This window comes from Tachyglossus aculeatus, chromosome 2 (assembly GCF_015852505.1).
Source record: "Tachyglossus aculeatus isolate mTacAcu1 chromosome 2, mTacAcu1.pri, whole genome shotgun sequence".
NCBI classification, from domain to species: domain Eukaryota; kingdom Metazoa; phylum Chordata; class Mammalia; order Monotremata; family Tachyglossidae; genus Tachyglossus; species Tachyglossus aculeatus.
The window spans coordinates 89,465,066-89,488,827 of NC_052067.1; the positions used below are offsets into that span (position 1 = coordinate 89,465,066).

General features: G+C 41.7%; 1 protein-coding gene across 8 annotated transcripts in view; it reads left to right on the top strand.

Annotated features, from left to right (window-relative positions):
• The window catches only part of PTPRK (protein tyrosine phosphatase receptor type K), a 703,591-nt gene that overhangs the window by 421,424 nt on the left and 258,405 nt on the right, over positions 1-23,762 (top strand). For all 8 annotated transcript variants that reach the window (XM_038759705.1, XM_038759712.1, XM_038759671.1 and 5 more), the window contains one exon: positions 12,503-12,796. In XM_038759705.1, coding sequence (XP_038615633.1) covers positions 12,503-12,796 — 294 coding nt within the window. The remainder of the gene's footprint in view (positions 1-12,502; positions 12,797-23,762) is intronic.

The window sequence follows — 23,762 nt, forward strand, 5'->3', positions numbered from 1 at the left end:
CAGCATAACCAGGCCAGACCCAATCTTTGTCCTACAATAATGATAATAATAATGATGACATTTGTTAAGCACTTATTATGTGCAAAGCACTGTTCTAAGCGCTGAGGGGGGGATACAACGTGATCAGGTTGTCCCACGTGGGGCTCACAGTCAATCCCCATTTTACAGATGAGGTAACTGAGGCTCAGAGAAGTTAAGTGACTTGCCCAAGGTCACACAGCAGACATGTGGCGGAGCTGGGATTCGAACCCATGACCTCTGACTCCAAAGCCCGTGCTCTTTCCACTGAGCCACGGCACTGAGAAGTGAAGTGACTCACTCAAGGTCACAAAGAAGGCAAGTGGTGGAGCTGAGTTTAAAAGCCAGATCTCCTGACTCCCAGCGCTGTGGTCTTTCCACTGTCACGCTCCTTTTCCATTGTCTCGGAAACTAGCTAGTGAGTTAGTGAGCATTTTGAGGAGTATTTTCTGGGTGCATTTCTTCAACCAGTAGGTAGTTTGATCATTTTTAGAATAAACCATGGAAATATCTGAAATTAGTACTGTAACTTTGTTCTTTTTACCTCTGATTGAAAAAATCTATTGCTTTGTGAGACTGGTGCCCATCTGTCGTACCCCGGAGGTAGGCACTTGGCATGAAAGCACTCTGAAGTAGTCAGATATTCGGAACAACCACACGTTTGTTATGTTAATAATAATAATAGCAATAATGATATTTTTGGGCACTTACTTTGTGCCAAGCACTGTTCTAAGCCCTGGGTTAGATACAAGTTAATCAGGTTGGACAGAGTCTCTGTCCCACATGGGGCTCACACTCTTAATCCCCATTCTACTGATGAGGTAACTGAGGCCCAGAGGAGTGAAGTGACATGGCCAAGGTCACGCAGCAGACATATAATGGAGCCAGGATTAGAACCCAGGTCCTTCTGACTCCCAGGCCCATGCTGTATCCATTATGCCATGGAGACTGCAACAGTGTGTTTTATATGGTAAAAGTTACATTTCTTGTCGGGCAGAGGAGATGATACATTTGTGTTTTCCTTGTAATACATTTCCTTATATTGCATTTCCCAATTTATTGAAAGTTTTGTTTTGCACATATTCGTCTGTAGGCAAGAATAATTTAATTGGTGGCATTTTTACACTGAAGAGTAAAACAGTGAACTATTGGTTTATGAATTGATCTCCCTGGACCTTATATATCCTGAATTTAAAATGAATGTGGGAAGCAGGACGAAAATGTCCGTTTTTCATCTGTGTCCTGGGTTCAAATCAGAAAATCAGAAACAGAAAAATATATTTTGAAAAGCATCTTCTCCTTAGAATTTGTATTTAAATAGAAAGGTTCTTAGCATTTTTAGTCAGATAACCTACTTAATTAAACAGAATGTATTAGAATTCCACCTATTAGAAATAGTTGACAAGATGACAGTATTATTCATTCATTAATTCAATCATAATTATTGAGCGCTTACTGTGTGCAGAGCACTGTACTAAGCGCTTGGGAAGTACAAATCGGCAACATATAGAGACGGTCCCTACCCAACAACGGGCTCACAGTCTAGAAGGGGTAGATAGACATGAGTACAAATCAATAAATGACGGATATGGCCATTCATGCTGTGGGGCTGTGGATGGGGTGAGAAAAGGGAGCAAATCCAAGTACAACAAGAGGTAGAAACTGAACCAAGATAGAGCAAGAAAAAGAATCTGACTTCATACTTCTGATGGAACTGAAGTTCCGGAGGACTGTGGGCCCCAAGCTTCATAATGGCTGAGGGATCTGGATTCGCCCCAACACCACCTCTGACTTGAATGATTTCATCTGTGATCTGACCAAGGAAAGTAGAACAGCTTTAAGTGACGAGCACTCAGTAAATATGATTAAATGAATGAATGAATGAAGAAGCACAGTCTCAAAGACTGCAGCTTATTTTGTCAGTGACTGCAGTGACAGAGACCTGCTAGGCTAGATGGGTGATGATATAGAGTGAGGGAAGGGATCTAGGGAGGGCTACAAAATCTTGCATTATCAATGAATCACATTTTAATTATTATTATTACTGATACAAAGCACTATAATAATGAAAAAACATTTTTTTTCAGATTTTTTTAGCTAAGTTTTGTTGCTCACCTTACTCTGAGGAAAAGCAAGAGCTTAGTACAGTGCTCTGCACACAGAAAGTACTCAGTAAATATGAATGAAGGTAGAAGTGGCATGGTCTGAAAGAGCACTGGCCTGGGAATAAGAAGGACCTGGGTTCTAATCCTGACTTTGCCACTTGTCTGCTGTGTAACCTGGGACAGGTTACTTTACTTCTCTGGACCTCAGTTACTTCATCTGTAAAATGGGGGTTAAGATTGTGAGCTCCATGTGAGACATGAACTGTGTCCAACCTAATTACCTTGTATCCCCCCAGTGCTTAGTTCAGTGCCTGCACATAGTAAGCGCTTAACAAATATGATTTCTTTAAAAAAAGAAAGATCCTGACCAAGGTAAGTTGATTTTTTTTAATGGTATTTAAGTGCTTACTCTTTGTCAGTCACTGTTCTAACCCTCTAGACTGTAAGCTTATTGTGGGCAGGGATTGCATCTACCAACTCTTTTATACTGTACTCTCCCAAGTGCTTAGTACAGTCCTCTGCACACAGCAAGCATTCAATAACTATGATAGATTTGATCCTAGCCATATTTACACTTTCTGCTAGCAGAACTAAAACAACATACTTGTGTGCCTTTTCATTGCAGGGCAGATAACAAAGTTAGGCTGGAGTATTCATGTTATGGTGAGTAAATCAGGTAGGATGCAAAAGGTAGCAATTGGCACATTACTGCCAGGCAGAAGGTGCCACATCAGAGAGATTTTCAGCTATGGCACACTTGGGGCACTTTTTTTGTACTCACATGCATAAATTGGCTATATCATGCCAGACAGATGAAGTTGCTGTTTGGAAGAACAGCTGTACAATTGGCGTCAACATTTTCACAGAGCTTACTTGGACAAAAATAAAGGAAGACCTAAGGTTGTTTGCCATTTAAAGCTCCTTTTTATTTATAGTTTGATGTATCGCTTCTAGTGAGCATTGTACCAAGTCATTTTCAACCACCCACACATAGATCTTAATGACACCTGGGAAAAAATGCTGAATTATTTTTCTTTTCCTTAATTGACCTTTAGTGATTAAGATAAATAAGATCTCTGTGGCTCTGTTACTTCAATAGAAGCAGCATGGCTCACTGGAAAGAGCATGGGCTTCGGGGTTAGAGGTCATGGGTTCAAATCTCAGCTCCGCCAATTGTCAGCTATGTGACTTAGGGCAAGTCACTTGACTTCCCTGTGCCTCAGTTACCTCATCTGTAAAATAGGGCTTAAGACATGAGCCCCACATGGGACAACCTGATCACCTTGTATCCTCCCCAGCTGTTAGAACAGTGCTTTGCACATAATAAGCACTTAACAAATGCCATTATTATTATTATTATTGTTATTATTACAAGTTGGATAAATCATTTGATGTCTTCTGGTCACTCAGCAATTGCTTAGAAAGGATTCCATTTTTCCAGTCCACTAACTCCTTTAATTAAATAACAACGTTTGTCTCTGCCATGTTTCAGTGTCGGAAAGATCAACAAGCAGCAAGGTTTGTGGCGGGAAGAAGTAAATTTTGCTTCATGAAGATTATTTCAGCATTAAAAATGTCAAAAAACCAAAATTAGGCCACAAGTTTCTGTAATGCCACTCTGTTAAACTTCTCCCTCAGGGGCACTTGGGCTGAGATGATGGCCTGAGCTGGTCACCAAAAGCTGCCGGTCTCAGCTCCGCAACATTGCCAAGATCCGCCCTTTCCTCTCCATCCAAACTGCTACCCTGCTCATTCAAGCTCTCATCCTATCCTGTCTGGACTACTGTATCAGCCTCCTCTCCGATCTCCCATCCTGTTGTCTCTCCCCACTTCAATCCATACTTCACGCTGCTGCCCAGGTAGTCTTTATCCAGTAATGCTCTGGGCATGTTACTCCCCTCCTCAAAAATCTCCAGTGACTACCAATCAACCTACGCATCAGGCAGAAACTCCTCACCCTCAGCTTCAAGGCTGTCCATCACCTCGCCCCCTCCTACCTCACCTCCCTTCTCTCCTTCTACAGCCCAGCCCGCACCCTCCGCTCCTCTGCTGCTAATCTCCTCACCGTGCCTCGTTCTCACCTGTCCCGCCATCGACCCCCAGCCCACGTCATCCCCCTGGCCTGGAATTCCCTCCCTCCCAATATCCGCCCCACATCCCTACATAGCTCTCTTCCTCCCTTCAAGGCCTTACTGAGAGCTCACCTCCTCCAGGAGGCCTTCCCAGACTGAGCCTCCTCCTTCCTCTCCCCTTCCTCCCCCACTCCATCTCCCCCGCCTTACCTCCTTCCCTTCTTCACAGCACCTATGTATATGTATATATGTTTATACATATTTGTTACTCTATTAATTTATTTTACTTGTACATATCTATTCTATTTATTTTATTTTGTAAATATGTTTTGTTTTGTTCTCTGTCTCCCCTTTCTAGACTGTGAGCCCACTGTTGGGTAGGGACCGTCTCTATATGTTGCCAACTTGTACTTCCCAAGTGCTTAGTACAGTGCTCTGCACACAGTAAGCGCTCAATAAATACGATTGATTGATTGATTGATTGGTCTGGACTGTGCTGAATCTGTCAATATTGTCTTCTCAGTAATGGGGGGAAGGGAGGTCTCATGGTGTCCTGACAGAACTCCATCTTGGCTCCATCTTAGCGCCCTCAGACTTGGTATCCTCAGCCGACTATTTTATTGATGGAACAGAGTTTAAAGAAGGAAAGTGAAGGACCCATACCCCACTAAAGGGTTTCCAGTAATCCCTCAAGTTTAACACTATCAGTTGCAGCAGTAAGGTCTAAGCACTGTACTGATTGCTCAGTAAGTATTGTGCTAAGCACCCACTAAACACTTTAATGATCGTGTCCTACAGCTCTTGAGGAGATAGTAATAATAACAATACTAATTACAATACAAATAAATCAATACAATAATTGTTTTATTTAAGCAGTTACTATATACCACTCACTGTTCTAAGCACTGAGGTAGCTACAACTTAATCAGGTTGGACACAGTCCCTGTCCCACATGAGGCTCACACTCTTAACCCCCATTTTACAGATGAGGTAATAGGCCCAGAGAAGTGAAGTGTCTTGCACCACGTCACACAGCAGACACATGGCAGAGCCAGGTTTGGAACCCAGGTCCTTCTGACTCTCAGGCCTGTTCTCTAACCATTAGACGCTCTGCTTCTCCCTATAAAGTAATAAGGGAGACAAGCGGGCACATTGACTAATGTACTGTTAATGGAAAGGAGGAGTAAGTAGAGATTAATAAGAAAAACAAGTGAACAGAGAAACACTTGAGTTCCAAGGTGACTTCGAGCTCGGTATGCTAGATTTAGATTCCTTTAACACCCTGTTTATACTCATGGCTTAGTTCAGTCGTATTTATTGAGTGCTTACTGTGTGCAGAGCACTGTACTAAACACTTCTTTCCTACCAGTCATGTAAGAGGGTGCTTTTAACTCCACAGACCAGTTAATCAATAGCCATAAATAGAAGTGCTATGCTTGGTTATATAGCAAGAAGTACAGACAGGATTGTTCAAGACATCTGAATGGTCATTAAGAAAGATTTGATGTAGATATGCAATATTTTCAGATAACCAGTAAAAAGAAGGTTTCTTTCCAGTTCTTTCTTCGAGACTTCTTCTGTATGTACCATAAGCACCTGACCTTGGGCAAATCACTTAACTTTTCTGCACTTCAGTTTCCTCATCTGTGAAAATGGGGAGATGTCAGTTCTCCTTCACCCTTAGACTGTGAGACCCATGTGGGACAGGGATAGTGTCCTATCTGCTTATAGTATCTATCCTGGCTCTTAGTAATAATAATGATAATGATTTCCCCCTGGCCTGGAATGCCCTCCCTCTGCCCATCTGCCAAGCTAGCTCTCTTCCTCCCTTCAAGGCCCTACTGAGAGCTCACCTCCTCCAGGAGGCCTTCCCAGACTGAGCCCCTTCCTTCCTCTCCCCCTCGCCCCCCTCTCCATCCCCACCATCTTACCTCCTTCCCTTCCCCACAGCACCTGTATATATGTATGTATGTTTGTACATATTTATTACTCTATTTATTTATCTTACTTGTACATATCTATTCTATTTATTTTATTTTGTTAGTATGTTTGGTTTTGTTCTCTGTCTCCCCCTTCTAGACTGTGAGCCCGCTGTTGGGTAGGGACTGTCTCTACATGTTGCCATCTTGTACTTCCCAAGCGCTTAGTACAGTGCTCTGCACACAGTAAGTGCTCAATAAATACGATTGATTGATTGATAACGATGACATTTGTTAAGCACTTACTATGTGCCAGGCACTGTTCTAAGCGCTGGGGGGATACAAGGTAATCAGGTTGTCCCACGTGGGGCTCACAGTCTTAATCCCCATTTTACAGATGAGGTAACAGGCACAGAGAAGTGAAATGACTTGCCCAAAATCACTAAACTGACAAGTTGCAGAGCCGGGATTAGAACCCCTGACTTCTGATTCCCAAGCCCGTGCTCTTTCCTTTGAGCCACACTGCTTCTTGGTACAGTACTTGCCACGCAGTAAACCCTTAATAAATGCCACAGTTCTTATCATTATTGTTTGATACACACATTGATTTTGACTATATCATGTACTGGGCAACATATATATGTTTGTTTTTTCCAATACACTGAAAGGTCCTATTGGGTAGGTATCACATATTATTATCATTATTTTAATAACTATCGTGGTATTAGGAAGTGCATATTATTAGTGTTATTGTAATAATAACTACCATGGTATTTGTTAAACATTTGCCAAGTGCCTACCACTGTACTAAAACTGAGGTAGATAAAGAGAATGTGTGACTTTGGGCAAGTCACTTAACTTCTCTGTGCCTCAGTTACCTCATATGTAAAATGGGGATTAAGACTGTGAGCCCCCCGTGGGACAATCTGATCACCTTGTAACTTCCCCAGTGCTTAGAACAGTGCTTTGCACATAGTAAGTGATTAATAAATGCCATCATTATTATTATTATGTGTTTTTTATTTTAACTTTTATTCATTTATTTTTATTGTATTTGTTAATGCATACTATGTGTCAGTCACTATGCTAAGTGACTATGAGCCCGTTGTTGGGTAGGGACCGTCTGTATATGTTGCCGACTTGTACTTCCCAAGCGCTTAATACAGTGCTCTGCACACAGTAAGCTCTCAATAAATACGAATGAATGAATGAATACAGGTTTATCAGTTTGGATACAGTCCCTGTCCCACATGGGGCTCACAGTCATAATCTCCATTTTAAAGATGAGGTAGTGGAGACACAGAGAAATTAAGTGACTCATCCAAGGTCACACAGCAAAGCAATGGAGGAGCCAGGATTAGAACCCAGGTCCTCTGAATTTCAGGCCCATGCTCTATACTAGAGAAGCAGCGGGGTGCAGTGGAAAGAACACGGGCTTTGGAGTCGGAGGCCATGGGTTCAAATCCCGGCTCTGCCAAGTGTCAGCTGTGTGACTTTGGGCAAGTCACTTAACTTCTGTGCCTCAGTTACCTCATCTGCAAAATGGGGATTAAGACTGTGAGCCCCCAGTGGGACAAGCTGATCACCTTGTAACTTCCCCAGTGCTTAGAACGGTGCTTTGCACATAGTAAGCGCTTAATAAATGCCATCATTATTATTATTATTACTTTTGAATGTCCGTTAACAGTGGCATTCATCCATTTGCTTATATGGAGTGCCTACTCTGTGCAAAGTATGCTCCCTGCCTTCCAGTAGCTGACCATTTAATGACTTTGTCTGCACACAGGTGCATAGTCAATATGGGGGATGATGAAGCTAGGAGAAGCTGAGGCCTTGGCTAGCAAAAGTGGGTTACCAGCCTCTTCCTCCCCCCCTCGCCCCCCTCTCCATCTTCCCCATCTTACCTCCTTCCCTTCCCCACAGCACCTGTATATATGTATATATGTTTGATATATGTTTGTATATATTTATTACTCTATTTATTTATTTATTTATTTTACTTGTACATATCTATTCTATTTATTTTATTTTGTTAGTATGTTTGGTTTTGTCTCCCCCTTTTAGACTGTGAGCCCACTGTTGGGTAGAGACTGTCTCTATATGTTGCCAATTTGTACTTCCCAAGTGCTTAGTACAGTGCTCTGCACACAGCGCTCAATAAATATGATTGATTGATTGATTGATTGATTAGAATAACCAGGCAAATCCTGAGTGGCTGGTTTCCTAAACTCTGATGTCAGCTCTCTTCTAGTCCCCACCCAAGTTTTTCCAGAAGGATTTTCAGAGATCTATAAAACTGTGTGAAGTCTGTGAATGGGGTAAACAAAAGACACAGAATCCTCCCAGAGGAATGGAAGCCTTTGGGATTGCCCTCTGAGTATTTCAAAGCAGATATCAGCTGTGTTTGGCCCAGCAAACAGCAAATATTGGGATCAGAAGCTGGCTGGACAGCCCTTTTTTTTTTTTTTTAAATCAAGCAAATTTAGTGCATGGAATGGAAATCACCATCTCTTAAGGGCTTGCTGGAGGGGCTAGGTTTCTGCTAGGCCAGTGTGGTTGTGATTTAAGACTATTGGCTAGGGAGGTCTATATTTAAAACCAATAAATATTTATATTTATTTATTTATTTTACTTCTACATATCTATTCTATTTATTTTATTTTGTTAGTATGTTTGGTTTTGTTCTCTGTCTCCCCCTTTTAGACTGTGAGCCCACTGTTGGGTAGGGACTGTCTCTATATGTTGCCAACTTGTACTTCCCAAGCGCTTAGTACAGTGCTCTGCACAAAGTAAGCGCTCAATAAATACGATTGATGATCTTCATCATCCGGGCACCACCCATGACTGCCATTGAACTTGGAGCATTCTGTGGTGGTTCGTTTTTCCCATAAAATAGTATTCACACAGTTTGATTTAATGTTCAGATACTGTTGAATGCAGAATATCATTATGATGAATTCCAACTTTTTATGCAGTTGGTATGAGAATATCACCCAGAAAAGGACTTGCCTTGATTTCAAGCTACTTTTTCATTTTTTATTCGATAAGAGTGTTTTATGTATAAAATGAAACAATGCAATTTCTACTTATAATGAAAAGTTTTTTTTAGGTAGTTCTGGTTAAAGAATGATGAATGAGAGTCATTAATTGAAAGTTAATTGGGGAACATTGCAAAAGTTTATCTGGTATATTGGGACTTCATACTTCACTTGGTACCTACTGTATTTCTGCAATTTTGGTTACACCATACCCCTGGGTCTGATAGTGTATTATGTTATGAAGAATATTAATAATGCCGCAGAACAATTACTTGTTCATTTTCTAACTGATTAAAATTCATGCATAATTTATTGAAATGGGAAGAGACTTTATAAATAAGGCTTCTTGTCCTCAAGAGCCTAAATACAAAGTGCATATGCTAATGTAGGGCTACAATTTTCCTCCAACATAAAAATTTAATATGCAGTGGTGTATTGGTCTCATTAATGCTGAGTTTCACTTGTTATAATCATGTTGTTAATCAAGGCGTTTGCTTTGAAATAGATGTGGAAGCAGCTGAAGTTCAGAACAATAGTTCAGAACCGTGCTACCCTTGAAATACATCGAATGACAATTTAATAGGGAAGTTTGTGTCCCTGGAACTTCAAACCTTGACCTCTTGAAGTCAGATATGTTTAATAAGGAAGTCCAGTTGAAAGTAACTCAGTGAACTGAAGCTTCTTTCCAGAAAAACCTAGTTAGTTTGCCAGCAGAAAGGGAACAGTAGGACAGTCATTTAGGAGGTTCTTGTTGGACGTGCAGTTGTCTGCAGGGAATACCGAATGGAGAACGCCAGAGAAGCAGCGTGGCTCAGTGGAAAGAGCCCGGGCTTTGTAGTCAGAGGTCATGGGTTCAAATCCCGGCTCCACCAACTGTCAGCTGTGTGACTTTGGACAAGTCACTTAACTTCTCTGTGCTTCAATTCCCTCATCTGTAAAATGGGGATTAAGACTGTGAGCCCCCCTTGGGACAACCTGATCACCTTATAACCTCTCCAGTGTGCTTAGAACAGTGCTTTGCACGTAGTAAGTGCTTAATAAATGCCATTATTATTATTATTATTTATCCCAGAAGGAGATGACCATTCTCCCAAAGGTGACCTGCCACACCATACTATCAACCAGGTGATCTGTTGATTATCCCCAGAGGATCAAACTGAAAATATAAAAATCACAAAATTGAATCCATATTTTCCCAGGAGGATACCTCATTGATCTGACTCACCTCACCCAGTTATCAACCCAGGCTTGCCCGCCTACTTTATTAGGGAGGGAACAGGAAGTTTGAGGGATAGTAGTTAGGATCCAATGGCTGTAAGTGTGTTTTGATTTCTCAGCAGCTGTCTCACTGCCCCAAAAAGGATTTACCCTCTCCATTCTACCTGGAAGCCCTTTTCCTCTGTACTTTCCGGTATCTGGTGTGTTGATATGTACCGATAAATCAGTCTGTTCTCCAAACTTAAGATGTCTGATATTTTCCTTCTGTTGCCAAGCTGTAGGGACTATATTGTTGCCCAGATAATAATAATAATAATAATAATAATAATAATAATAATAGCATTTGTTAAGCACTTACTATGTGCAAAGCACTGTTCTAAGCACTGGGGGGGGATACAAGATGATAAGGTTGTCCCACGTGGGACTCACAGTTTTCATCCCCATTTTACAGGTGAGGTAACTGAGGCCCAGAGAAGTTAAGTGACTTGCCCAAAGTCACACAGCTGACAAGAGGCGGAGCCAAGATTAGAACCCATGACCTCTGGCTCCCAAGCCCTGGCTCTTTCCACTGAGCCATGCTGCTTCTCCTCAGTCATAGATGAATTCAGCAGTGTCACTTAGTGGAAAGAGCAGGGACCTGGGAGTTAGAGGACCTGGGTTCTAATCCAGGCTCCACCACTTGACTGTGTGACCTTGGGCAAGTCACTTAACCTCTCTGTGTCTCAGTTTCCTGATCTGTAAAATGGGGATTAAGCCCCACTCCCTCTATCTAAACTATGAGCCCCATGCAGGACAGGGATTGTGTCCAAACTGATAACATTGTACCTCCCCCAGCATTTAGAACAGTGCTTGGCACATAGTAAGCACTTAACCTGTATATATGTATATATGTTTGTACATATTTATTACTCTATTTATTTATTTATTTATTTTACTTGTACATATCTATTCTATTCATTTTATTTTGTTAATGTGTTTGGTTTTGTTCTCTGTCTCCCCCTTTTAGACTGTGAGCCCACTGTTGGGTAGGGACTGTCTCTATATGTTGCCAACTTGTACTTCCCAAGCACTTAGTACAGTGCTCTGCACACAATAAGCACTCAATAAATACGATTGATTGATTGATTAACAAATACCACTGTTATTATTCTCATTATTATTATTGTTATGTGGGACATGGACCATGTCCAACCTAATTAACTTGAATATAGCTTAATGCTTAATATAGTGCCTGGCAGATAGTAAGGACTTAACAAATACCATTAAAAACAAATGAAACTTTGCATCTGGGTGAAGATTCCTTTTAGTAAGTTCAGATCACTTTTTACGACATATAGTACTTTTATATTCTTGAGGAAGAAAGGCACAGACTTCGTTTCTTCGTGGAACTATTAGATTTATTTTGAGCAGTTTGTAGAAAAACCTATTAAATTTACTTCATTTTCAATGTGTCAGGAACCATAAGTGTCAGTCTAACAGTACTGCGGTGCATGATGATTGGTAACATCCATCATAAGGTCATCTCTCCCTCTCATTTCCATGCATCCTGAATTGCTCCATATCCCTCAAGTAATTTACTTTTTTCCTGGCATTCTGGATATGCAGAGTTCAGCTGAAATACATGCATGGCCAAAGCTTCCGGGAGTCGGGGAGAGAGGCATGGTCAGTCAGTCTGTCATATTTATCGAGTGCTTACTGTGTGCAGAGCACTGTACTAAGCACTTGGGAGAGTACATTATAAGAACATTGCATTTTAGTTGCTTCTCCTAAGAATTTTAATAGCAGCTTCTAACACCGCTCTTCACTGAAACTTTGGAGGTTATAGCTAAGCACAAACAACCAAACAGAAAACCAAATGACTTATCTCGCGGAAAGAAGTGGCCTTCTTAATGAAGAGCCAATTTGCCCAAGCTTCTAGAACGCAGGTCACCAGAAAAGTTTATTCTATTCCTTGACCAATCTAGGCTACACATAAGTCTTAGTTTTCTTACCTCGTGTTGCTGCATAAGTCTTGCATTCTTTCCAAACAGCACCAGGCTGTTTGGCGTAAGAGAAATTGTTACCCATCACCAATGATTCCAGATATTTCCCTCATTATTGCACCTTTCCATCTCTCTCTTTCTATGTCCTAGAACCACCTCGACCGATAGCTCCCCCGCAGCTGCTTGGTGTGGGACCCACCTATTTGCTGATTCAGCTGAATGCCAACTCCATCATTGGCGATGGGCCGATTATCCTGAAGGAAGTGGAGTATCGTATGACCTCGGGATCCTGGACTGAGACCCACGCGGTCAACGCGCCCACGTATAAACTGTGGCACTTAGACCCAGACACCGAATATGAGATCCGAGTCCTGCTCACAAGGCCCGGTGAAGGGGGGACAGGACGGCCCGGCCCACCCCTCATCACCAGAACCAAATGCGCAGGTAAGATTGAAGAGCTGCTGAGGTTTTACATTGGCAGGGGTGACATCATTTGAATACACAGTGGGAATTATGCTTACTCGCCTCCATCCAAAATAGAGCTCTGATGACCATTTCAAAATCAGTGTTCATAGGATTGGGACATTTCTTCAGGATATTCTGGTTTTTGCCTGATTTTGTTTTGATTTCTCGATCCCCTTCCTTCTCCCAGGGATTCATTCCTAGAAAATATTTGGGACTAAATCAATAGATCAGTGAATGCTATTCGTGTGGTCTCGGAGACTCTGCTCCTGAGCACCTCCTATTTTTGCTCCATGCTTCCTGCCTCTCAATGATGCCATCTTGTCATAGAAACCTTTTGTTGCTTGCCATCTCTGCTTTAACAAAAATAGTGAACGCTCACAGTCTGTCTCTTTTCCAAGACAATTCATTTTCAGATGGCTGCTTCTCTTCTCTGCCAAACTATGTTTCTGTAATGTACGTTGGCCCTCTTTTTATTCATGTTTAGTCAACTTTGGGGTTCAGTTTGAAAATCAGTTGAAATTGGCCATTTGTGTAACATCCTATGGTGACAAGTAAATGAAATTGTGTTGTAAAGCTAGTTATGCTTTATTATGTGGGGGAGAAAGTACACATTACTGAACATTGATTTTATGGCTTTTGAATGTTGATATTCAAAGTACAGGTGATAGCTAACATATTGAATTATCTTCAGTTGGAATATGATTATAAAATGCCCAGGGCTATTTTATTCCATGAAGAAACAGTTTTATATTTCAGAGAGGAGAGGGAAGGGTATGGGCAAAGGGAAAATAATTTTCACTCATGGTTTTCAAATTTACAAATGCCTTGACATTTCAGAATAATATTTTATTGATCTTTCTAGGATTTTATTTGAAAAGCATTATATTTTTGTGGTGTCTGTAGTTGGAAAGAGACAAATTACTCTTATTGAATTTGAAACTGTCACTCTTCGGGAAAGTTTGGACATCAGTTTTCTAGATTGCCTTCTAATGTCATTAACCTTGCTGTTTGCACCCAAATTGCAACATATGGTGAGATGTGGTTTATAGTTTGCTTATTTCAATAGATTGTCTTAAACTGAATCTCAATATTTATGGAGTATTCCCATTGCAAGGTTAGTAACAGAAATTCAGGCAGGAGTGATGACTTTATCATCCTATCTGGATTTATAGAATGACTTTCCTCTGTAGATTTCAAAAGTTTTTCCTCAAGAACAAGAAAAAGATAAATGTTAATGGAATTAAGAATTAATCGCACAGTTTGTGCAAGCTAGTTGGTTGGGAAATTTATTCATTCAGTCATATTTATTGAGTGCTTACTGTGTGCAGAGCACTGTACTAAGCACTTGGAAAGTACAATTCGGCAACAGATAGAGACAATCCCTACCCAACAATGGTCTCCCAGTCTAGAAGGGGGAGACAGACAATAAAACAAAATGTGAACATTTGGATTTGTTTTTTTTCCCTTTTTCTATCTCTGTATATTAATACCAAACTTTTGAAATGGTTGGATGACAGTGAAGTAATTGCAAATTTCTCTCCAGTTCCTCCCCATTTAACCCTGGTGGAACAGCTTTCACAGATCATATGCATTGTAGTTACACCTTACACTAAAAATTGATCAGTTCATTGGGGTTTTATTAGTAGATCCTCCCTAAAGAAGTTAAACGCGTAAGTCAGCTTTCTTTCCCATCATAAACTGTATCATTTAATTGTACTTGAGAGGACCCCTCAGTAGATTAGCAATACCAGGCCCGAAATTAGCCTTGTAAATTAGGTGATGAGCAAATAAGGATTCTCATAAAATCAATGCTATGACCCAAAGCCCTTTGGGATTCTCTGTCCAGTTCTCTGTCCAGTGCCACCACACCTTGACACAGGTTGGAATAGGATGAGCTGTTGACCATTTTTTGGTTAGGTGTCCATTCTGATTATCTTGCATCTATCCCAGGATTTAGCACAGATTAAGCCTTTAATAAATACCATTTCCCTGATGCAGAGCTTTGGGTGGTTTTCTTTGTTCCTGTCCCCTTGCTTCACTCTAATGGCTTCCTAATTGAATGAGAAGGTGAATGCTATACTCAACTATAGGCTAAAGTGTCTAAGAATTAAGTGGCCAAGAAATAGCTACTTAAACCGGGACAGGTAGAGCTGGAGGGGAATTTTGTCATGGAAGCGTTTTTACGAACTATTATGCTTTCATCAGAACATGAGTGTGAACATTGTATTTTTTTTCCTCCTGATCTCATGCCCCAATACTATGGGGACATAGAGAAAAGTTGTAGTTGGCATGGTGTTCATTAGTGAAGGCATGGCTTGCCAAGGTGTCAGGGAGTGCGAAGTGTGATATAGTCATTCATTCATTCATTTAATCGATCATATTTATTGAGTGCTTACTGTATGCAGAACACTGTACTAAAGTGGGTGTGTGTGTGTACGTTTACTAATATATATATATAAATTTACATACAACAATTTCTCTACCCTTAAGTTGAAATAAAGTATACCATCTAAAATTGTACACATAGGATGCAATAGCAATTGTGAGATTATAATGTGCAATATTATATACAGATTATATCTAGCAATTGTTGGGTGGGTCTGGAAGGACCATCTATTAGAAGTTGACTTACATGGCTTATCTGTCTCAGGATTTGGAAACTCTTCTCAGTTGAAAGAACAAGTGGCACACCTGCTATTCAACTGTGTGCCAAGACTTTCATGTTTAAACCACTAAAGGAAGGTAAAGTGTGTTATAGCTCATTTCTCTTCCCTCCCTTTTAAAAACTCCTGCTCATGGAACCCAGAGCTATTCTTTTTTGTTTTCTTCTTTAAACACATTATAATCATGTGATCAGTGCAAAGACATGCTCCAGGGTTTGTCTGGTTGGTTTGTCTGGTTGGAAGTATTAGTAATTACTTTAATGGCTGAAGTCACCCTCTCCTCATGCTTCATCATACACCTAAAGGGTATGATTATCCTGAAATCACATAGCTCAACCTTTGTTATTGCTCACATAATGTTTTTTGAAGCATTTCACCAAGTTTTCTCTTAAGAAGGTGGAAGTGTGAAATTGTCTTAATGGGTCGTAATACAAGAATTGTACCAAGCAATCAGGAAAGTCTGTTTTTTTCTGGAAGACTATGTCCTTTGGGTATACAGCTGCTATTGAAACAGGGAAAATACAATTTCTTTTTCCTTATTAAGTTGAAATAAAATATGCCATCATCTAAAATTGTCCACATAGCATGCTATAGCAATTGCCAAAGTTGTTCCACCAGCTTGATGTTTCCTTCTAAGAAGCCCAGTTGTAGTGTTGCTTTATGATTAACTACATTCTAGCAGCATCCCTCCAGTAGAGAAGGTCAGTAGTTCAGCCTGTCCGAAACTTAATATAGTCACACTAGTTAGGAAAGTGACTCTTTATTGAAGTTCAATTCTAGCTGTGGTTTTCAGTAAAACATGTAGCTCTATTAAGTGAGAGCAGTAGTTGGTGAGATTTTCATTGTAAACCTTTTCCTTAGAAGGTGGTCTCCATATTCCAGCTCACAACATAAAAGAAAACAATAAACAAGGGGAGCAATTACGTCTTTGCTTCTGGTTGCAGCTTTATCAGTGAAGATTGAAGCATGTATATCGATTTTTTTTACTCCTGTCCAAGATAGTTATCAATCTCAAAGATTAGTTATCATTGACAATAGGCCTTGGGGCAAAAAAAAAAACCTGTTTTAGTGGCACATTGCTGACCTTTGATTGGATTTTACTTAAAGGCTGAGGTTCTTCTGTTATCCCTCTCATTTTCTTCTTTATGAGTTCCTTATTATTCATCATGGAACCCAAACTTCAGGAGCACAGGATGGCACTGAGATTCAAATGCCAAAAAAGTAAGTAGCCAACAGAAGACATTGCCCGATTTGGAACAGGGCAAAAGCCAGCCCTATCCTTTCTTTTAAGGATTCTCTCCAAGCTACTAGTTAGTGGAAATATTAAAGAAAAGACAGAACTCTTCTGTGGTGGTGAGATGTTATGCCTTGGAAATAAATGGAGTGCAAAGAAACTAGGAGAAAAGGACTTTGTAACAATAATAATGTTGTATATTATGTGCTTACTTTGTGCCCGATGCTAGGGGAGATAGGAGATAATCAGATTGGACACAGTCCCTGTCCCACATGGGGATCCCAGTCTAAGGAAAGTGAGCAGGGATTTAATTTCCCATTTACCATTGGGGAAACTGAGGCATAATAAGTTACTTGCTCAAGATCACTCACGAGGCAAGTTGTGGAGCCAAAAATAGGACTCAGATCTCCTGGCTCTCAGACTTGCACTCTTTCCACTAGGGGACACTAACTTCTTTTGTTCTTTGACAATTAGAAAACAGTGATCTCACCCATTTGTCTTTGTTATTTCAATTGGCGGGCAATGAAGTTTGTATACGTGAGGAAATGTTGGTCATACCTAAAGGTTAAGAGGAATTTTTCAATCATGGAAGCAGCATGGCCTAGTATAAAAAGCATGGATTTAGGAGTCAGAGGACCTGGGTTCTAATCCAGCGCCATCATTTGTCTGTTGTGTGACCTTGGGCAAGTTATTTTACTCCTGTGCTTCAGTTACTTCCTCTGTAAAATGGGGATTCAAGTTGTGAGCCCCATGTGGGACTTAGGACTCTGTCCAGCCTGATTGGCTTGTGCAAACCCCAGCACTTACTAAGGTATAGCGTCTGGCACATTGTAAACATTGAACAAATACCATAAAAAAGTATTGTTTCGGGAACTTCCGAGATGTACATTGTCAAATATGTTTGTATTTTAGTTCCTCTAGAGTGCACTTGAGGAAAAAAAAGTTCATCAATTTTACGCACATCAACACTCTCTCTCTCTTTCTCAGCTCTGCCAAATACCTGCTCTGTGACCTTGGGGAAGTCACTTAACTTCACTCTGCACAGTTCTCCCTGTCTCTAATATTGTAAGCCCCATGTGGGACAGAGACCACGGCCAACCTGCTTATCTTATACCTATTCTAGTGTTTAATGCAGTGCTTGGTATGTGGGTCATGACAAATGCCATTATTTATTGCCATTACTGCTTAGGTATATGTGCCTGATAAAGGGGTGAAGAATATTTGGAGGGAAACATAATATGATGAAGCAGGGGAGAACAGAACATAATCAATCACTCATTGGTATTTATTGAGTACTTACAGTTTGCTAAGCACTGTACCGGTGCTTGGGAAAGTGCAATACAACAGCGTTAGTTGATGCAATCCCTGCCCATAACGAGTTGACAATCAACGATCCTCAGAAACTCCTGAACATTGGTTGACCTCTGCTTTATATTATCTAATGCATACCCTTTTTCATGAAAAAGAATGAAGCCAAAACTTTCGCAGAACAATAACTCCCCTTTGAAGTCATTGTTTAGGGAAACGAATTATTAGATCTAGTGTCTTTTTGTCTTTTGTTTTGATTTAATGGGCATTTGTTAAGTACTTATGTGCCAGACACTATACTAAGTGCTGGGGTAGATGCAAGATAGTCAGGTTGAACCCAGTCCATGACCCACATGGGGCTCATAGTCCTTAATTCCCATTTTCCAGATGTGGTAACTGAGGCCCGGTGAAGTGACTCTCCCAAGGTCACACAACAGACAAGTGGTGGAGTCGAGATTAGAACCCAGTTCTTTCTGACACCCAGGCCTGTGCTCTATCCACTAGGCCATCCTGCTTTCTCAAGCCACTTTAGCTTCCCAAGCCACCACCCTTCCCCTTCAAAACCCACATAACAGTGACCTTCCCCAGAAACCTTCCTTAAATAGTACCCCACCATTCCCTTTCACGTCATCTCCTCTGTCACCTGAAGAGTGGAGGGAGATCCTACTAGCTTCACTGCCCCTTTTTTGTTCAGCTCTTAACTGTGTGACCAGTTTTACTGTGTTGTGATTTTTTTAGAAAGCGGTTTTATTTCACATATTTTAATCCCACTTATTTGGTTGCTGAAAGGCATTTTATTAGAGATGGAAATGACACCATGTTTAATTATCCTTAGTATTTGAAGACATGCTGAGCTTGATAACAGTATCATGAAGCATTTTTTAATATGCTTCATTAGATTTTTTTTATTGCATCTTGCATAAGGCCTTAGGATGGCACATGGGGATGATTGCAGTGGCAGCAGGAGTCCTCAGGACCTGTCTGTCATTTCACTGATGGAGTAGGACAAACGGGCCCTTCCCTTGGGTTTGGGTCTAGCAGGAGTCCCCGGATTGTGTCACATCACTGCTGAGGTAAGACATTCAGGGCCTATCCAAAGGTTCTGGATCTAGCAGGAATATAATAATAACAATAATAATAATAATGGTATTTGCTTAGCGCTTACTATGTGCGAAGCACTGTTCTAAGCACTGGGGGGATAGAAAGTAATCAGGTTGTTCCATGTGGGGCTCACAGTCTTCATCCCCATTTTACAGATGAAGTAACTGAGGGACAGAGAAGTTAAGTGACTTGCTCACAGTCACACAGCTGACAAGTGGCAGAGCCAGGGTTAAAACCCATGACTTCTGATTCCCAAGCCCATGCTCTTTCCGTTGAGCCACGCTACTTCTCCGGGTTGTGTCTGTCATATCACCGCTGAGGTAGGACAGGCAGGCCCTTCCCCTGGCTTGTGCCTGTCAGATAACGGTAATAATAATAATAAATGTGGTACTTGTGAAGCGCTTACTATGTGCCAAGCTGGAGCAGGTACAAGGTAATCAGGTTGGACGCAGTCCCTGTCCCACATGGAGCTGATACTCTTAATCCCCATTTTACAGATGAGGTGACTGAGTTCCAGAGAAGTGAACTGACCGGTCCAAGGTTACATAGCAGACCTGTGGCAGATCAGAGATTAGAACCCAGGTCATTCTGACTCCCAAGCCTGTAACAATAATAATAATTTTGGTATTTGTTAAGCACTTACAAGGTGCCAAGCACTGTTCTAAGTGCTGAAGGAGATATAAGGTAATCAGGTTGTCCCACATGGGACCCACAGTCTTAATCCCCATTTTCCAGCTGAGTAAACTGAGGCACAGAGAAGTTAAGTGACTTTTCCAAAGTCACACAGCTGATAAGTGGCGGAGCCAGGATTAGAACCCATGACCTCTGACTCCCAACCGTGCTCTTTCCACTGAGCCACGCTGCTTCTCTACTTCTCTACTCTATCCACTGACCCACATTGCTCCTCATTACCGCTGGGGTAAGGCAGGCAGGCCTTCCCCTGGGTTCTCTGTCTAGGAAGGCCAACATTAACAGGCAAAGTGCTCTGCACACAATAAGCACTCAATAAATACGATTGATTGATTGATTGATTGATAAATACGCTTGAATGAATTTAAAAAAAAACCAGACTTGTCAATGATGGTGAACAGGAAGGATTTGGACTGCCCAGAAAGTGCATCTAAAACTGATTCCAGAAAGGGTGAACCTGTCTAACCCCAGATCTGCCACATACCTGCTGTATGACCTTGAGCAAGTCACTTTTCTATGACTCAGTTCCCTCATCCACATAATAGGTGTTGAATCCCCGTTTTTCATCCTACTTAGACTGTGAGCCCTGTATGGGACCTGATTTTCTTGTATCTACCAAAGCACATAGTTCAGTGTTTGGCATGTAGTAAGTGCTTAACAAATACCTTGCTATTGTTGTTATAAGTATTGTTATTATCCTGTCAGACAGCTAGTTCAACTAAGATCATTCAATCAGTCAATCAATCAACCAATTGTATTTATTGAGCGCTTACTGTGTGCAGAGCACTGTACTAAGCGCTTGGGAAGTACAAGTTGGCAACGTATAGAGACAGTCCCTACCCAACAGTGGGCTCACAGTCTACGATCAGGAGATGAGGAAAATTAAGAGTAGTGAGACCAGATAGGAGAGAGCCCTTTCTTTGACTTTTCTTGTTTTGTGACACTAAAACAGAAACCATCATTACTTCTGTAATTTATTTTAGTTTCTATCCCTACTGCTGGATTATAAGCTTCTAGGTACAGGGACTGTTTTTGTTCATTGTACTTTCTCAAGAGTGTAGTACAATGTTCTGCACATAGTATACGTTCAGTAAATCCAATGATGATTAATCCATGGTTCATTCATTTCTCTTCCACTGGAGCACCAGGATGCTTGAAGGAACAGTCCCTCATTCCAATATTTAGCTATAGATCATCTAATAATTCTAACTTTTCCCTCTTCTTCCCTCAGGAAAAATAAGTGAAACTCTAAGCAAAATTGAATGCAGATCATTTTATAATACATCATGAGTGGAAAACAGAATATAAGAATTAGGAAGTAGCTTCTTAATGCTACTTATTAGTAGGAGAAACCATGAAGATTATAGATATAAATGCCATTACATGATCAAGCTAATGATCCATTCAGCTCAATAGTCTAACTCAGTCACTGACAACTAAATACTTGGGCATTATCCTTGACATCCATTCTAGTGATAAGGAATGGATAATAATTGAGGTATTTGTTAAGCGCCTATTGTGTGCCAGGTACTGTACTAAGCGCTGGGGTGGATACAAGCAAATAAGGTTGGACACAGTCCCTGTCCCACCTGGGGCTCACAGTCTCTCTGATCTCCCATCCTCGTGTCTCTCCCCACTTCAATCCATACTTCATGCTGCTGCCCGGGTTGTCTTTGTCCAGAAACGCTCTGGGCATGTTACTCCCCTCCTCAAAAATCTCCAGTGGCTACCAATCAATTTGCACATCAGGCAGAAACTCCTCACCCTGGGCTTCAAGGCTGTCCATCCCCTCGCCCCCTCCTACCTCACCTCCCTTCTCTCCTTCTACAGCCCACCCCGCACCCTCTGCTCTTCTGCCACTAATCTCCTCACTGTGCCTCGTTCTCGCCTGTCCCGCCATCGACCCCCGGCCCACGTCATCCCCCGGGCCTGGAATGCCCTCCCTCTGCCCCTCCACCAAGCTAGCTCTCTTCCTCCCTTCAAGGCCCTGCTGAGAGCTCACCTCCTCCAGGAGGCCTTCCCAGACTGAGCTCCTTCCTTCCTCTCCCCCTCGTCCCCCTCTCCATCCCCCCATCTTACCTCCTTCCCTTCCCCACAGCACCTGTATATATGTATATATGGTTGTACATATTTATTACTCTATTAATTTTTTTATTTATTTTACTTGTACATATCTATTCTATTTATTTTACGTTGTTACTATGTTTGGTTTTGTTCTCTGTGTCCCCCTTCTAGACTGTGAGCCCACTGTTGGGTAGGGACTGTCTCTATATGTTGCCAACTTGTACTTCCCAAGTGCTTAGTACAGTGCTCTGCACACAGTAAGCGCTCAATAAATATGATTGATCTTAATCCCCATTTTACAGATGAGGTAACTGAGGCACCGAGAAGCCAAATGACTTGCCCATGACCATACAGCAGACAAGTGCTTTGGAGTAAGAAGTCATGGATTCAAATCCCAGCTCCACCAATTGTCAGCTGTGTGACTTCGGGCAAGTCACTCAACTTCTCTGTGCCTCAGTTACCTCATCTGTAAACTGGGGATTAAGACTGGGAGCCCCCCCGCCCCCCCACCATGGGACAACCTGATCACCTTCTACCTCCCCAGCGCTTAGCTTTGCACATAGTGAACACTTAATAAATGCCATCATTATTATTATTACTAAGTGGCGGAGCCGGGATTAGAACCCTTGAACCTCTGACTTAGCACTTAGTACAGTGCTCTGCACACAGTAAGTGCTCAATAAATATGATTGATTGATTGATTCCCAGGCCTGTGCTCTACTCACTATGCATGCTGCTTCCCTGGCACTTAGTGCAGTGCCTGGAGCATCATGAGCGCTTAATACTATAAATGGGTAAACGGGTTCCCAAGAACAGGAGGCAGTGCCGGAAAGGGGCATTGGACGAAGCCTCGGAATTCCCACCGCAGGGCAGGCAAAGGGCGAGCTCTATGGCTCCAGCCAGAAAAGAAACCCCATGGCAGGGAGATGGAATTCGGACATACTCAATCCATCAATCGTATTTACTGAGCACTTACTGTGTGCAGAACACTGTACTAAGCACTTGGGATAGTACAGTCTAACAGAGTTGGAAGACACGTTCCCTGCCCACAGTGAGCTTAGAGGGGTAAACAGACATTCAATACATAACTTACAGATATGTACATAAATGCTGTAGGACGGAGGGAGGTGTGAATAAAGGGTACACATCCAAATACTTGGGTGACACAGAAGGAAGTGGGAGAGGTGGAAATGAGGAGGGGATGTGCTTTTATTAAAAAAAAAATGTGATGGCATTTATTAAGCACTTACTATGTGCAAAGCACTGTTCTGAGCCCTGGGGAGGTTACAACGTGATCAGGCTGTCCCACGGGGACTCACAATCTAAATCCCCATTTTACAGATGAGGTAACTGAGGCACAGAGAAGTTAAGTGACTTGCCCAAAGTCACAGAGCTGACAGTTGGCGGAGCCGGGATTTGAACCCATGATCTCTGACTCCAAAGCCACTGAACCACGCTGCTTCTCTGAGCCACGCTGCTCCTCTAGACTGTGAGCCCACTGTTGGGTAGAGACCGTCTCTATATGTTGCCAACTTGTACTTCCCAAGCGCTTAGTTCAATCAATCAATCAATCAATCAATCGTATTTATTGAGCGCTTACTATGTGCAGAGCACTGTACTAAGTCCCTACCCAACAGTGGGCTCACAGTCTAAAAGGGGGAGACAGAGAACAGAACCAAACATACCAACAAAATAAAATAAATAGGATAGAAATGTACAAGAAAATAAATAAATAAATGAATAAATAGAGTAATAAATATGTACAACCATATATACATATATACAGGTGCTGTGGGGAAGGGAAGGAGGTAAGATGGGGGGATGGAGAGGGGGACGAGGGGGAGAGGAGGGAAGGGGCTCAGTCTGGGAAGGCCTCCTGGAGGAG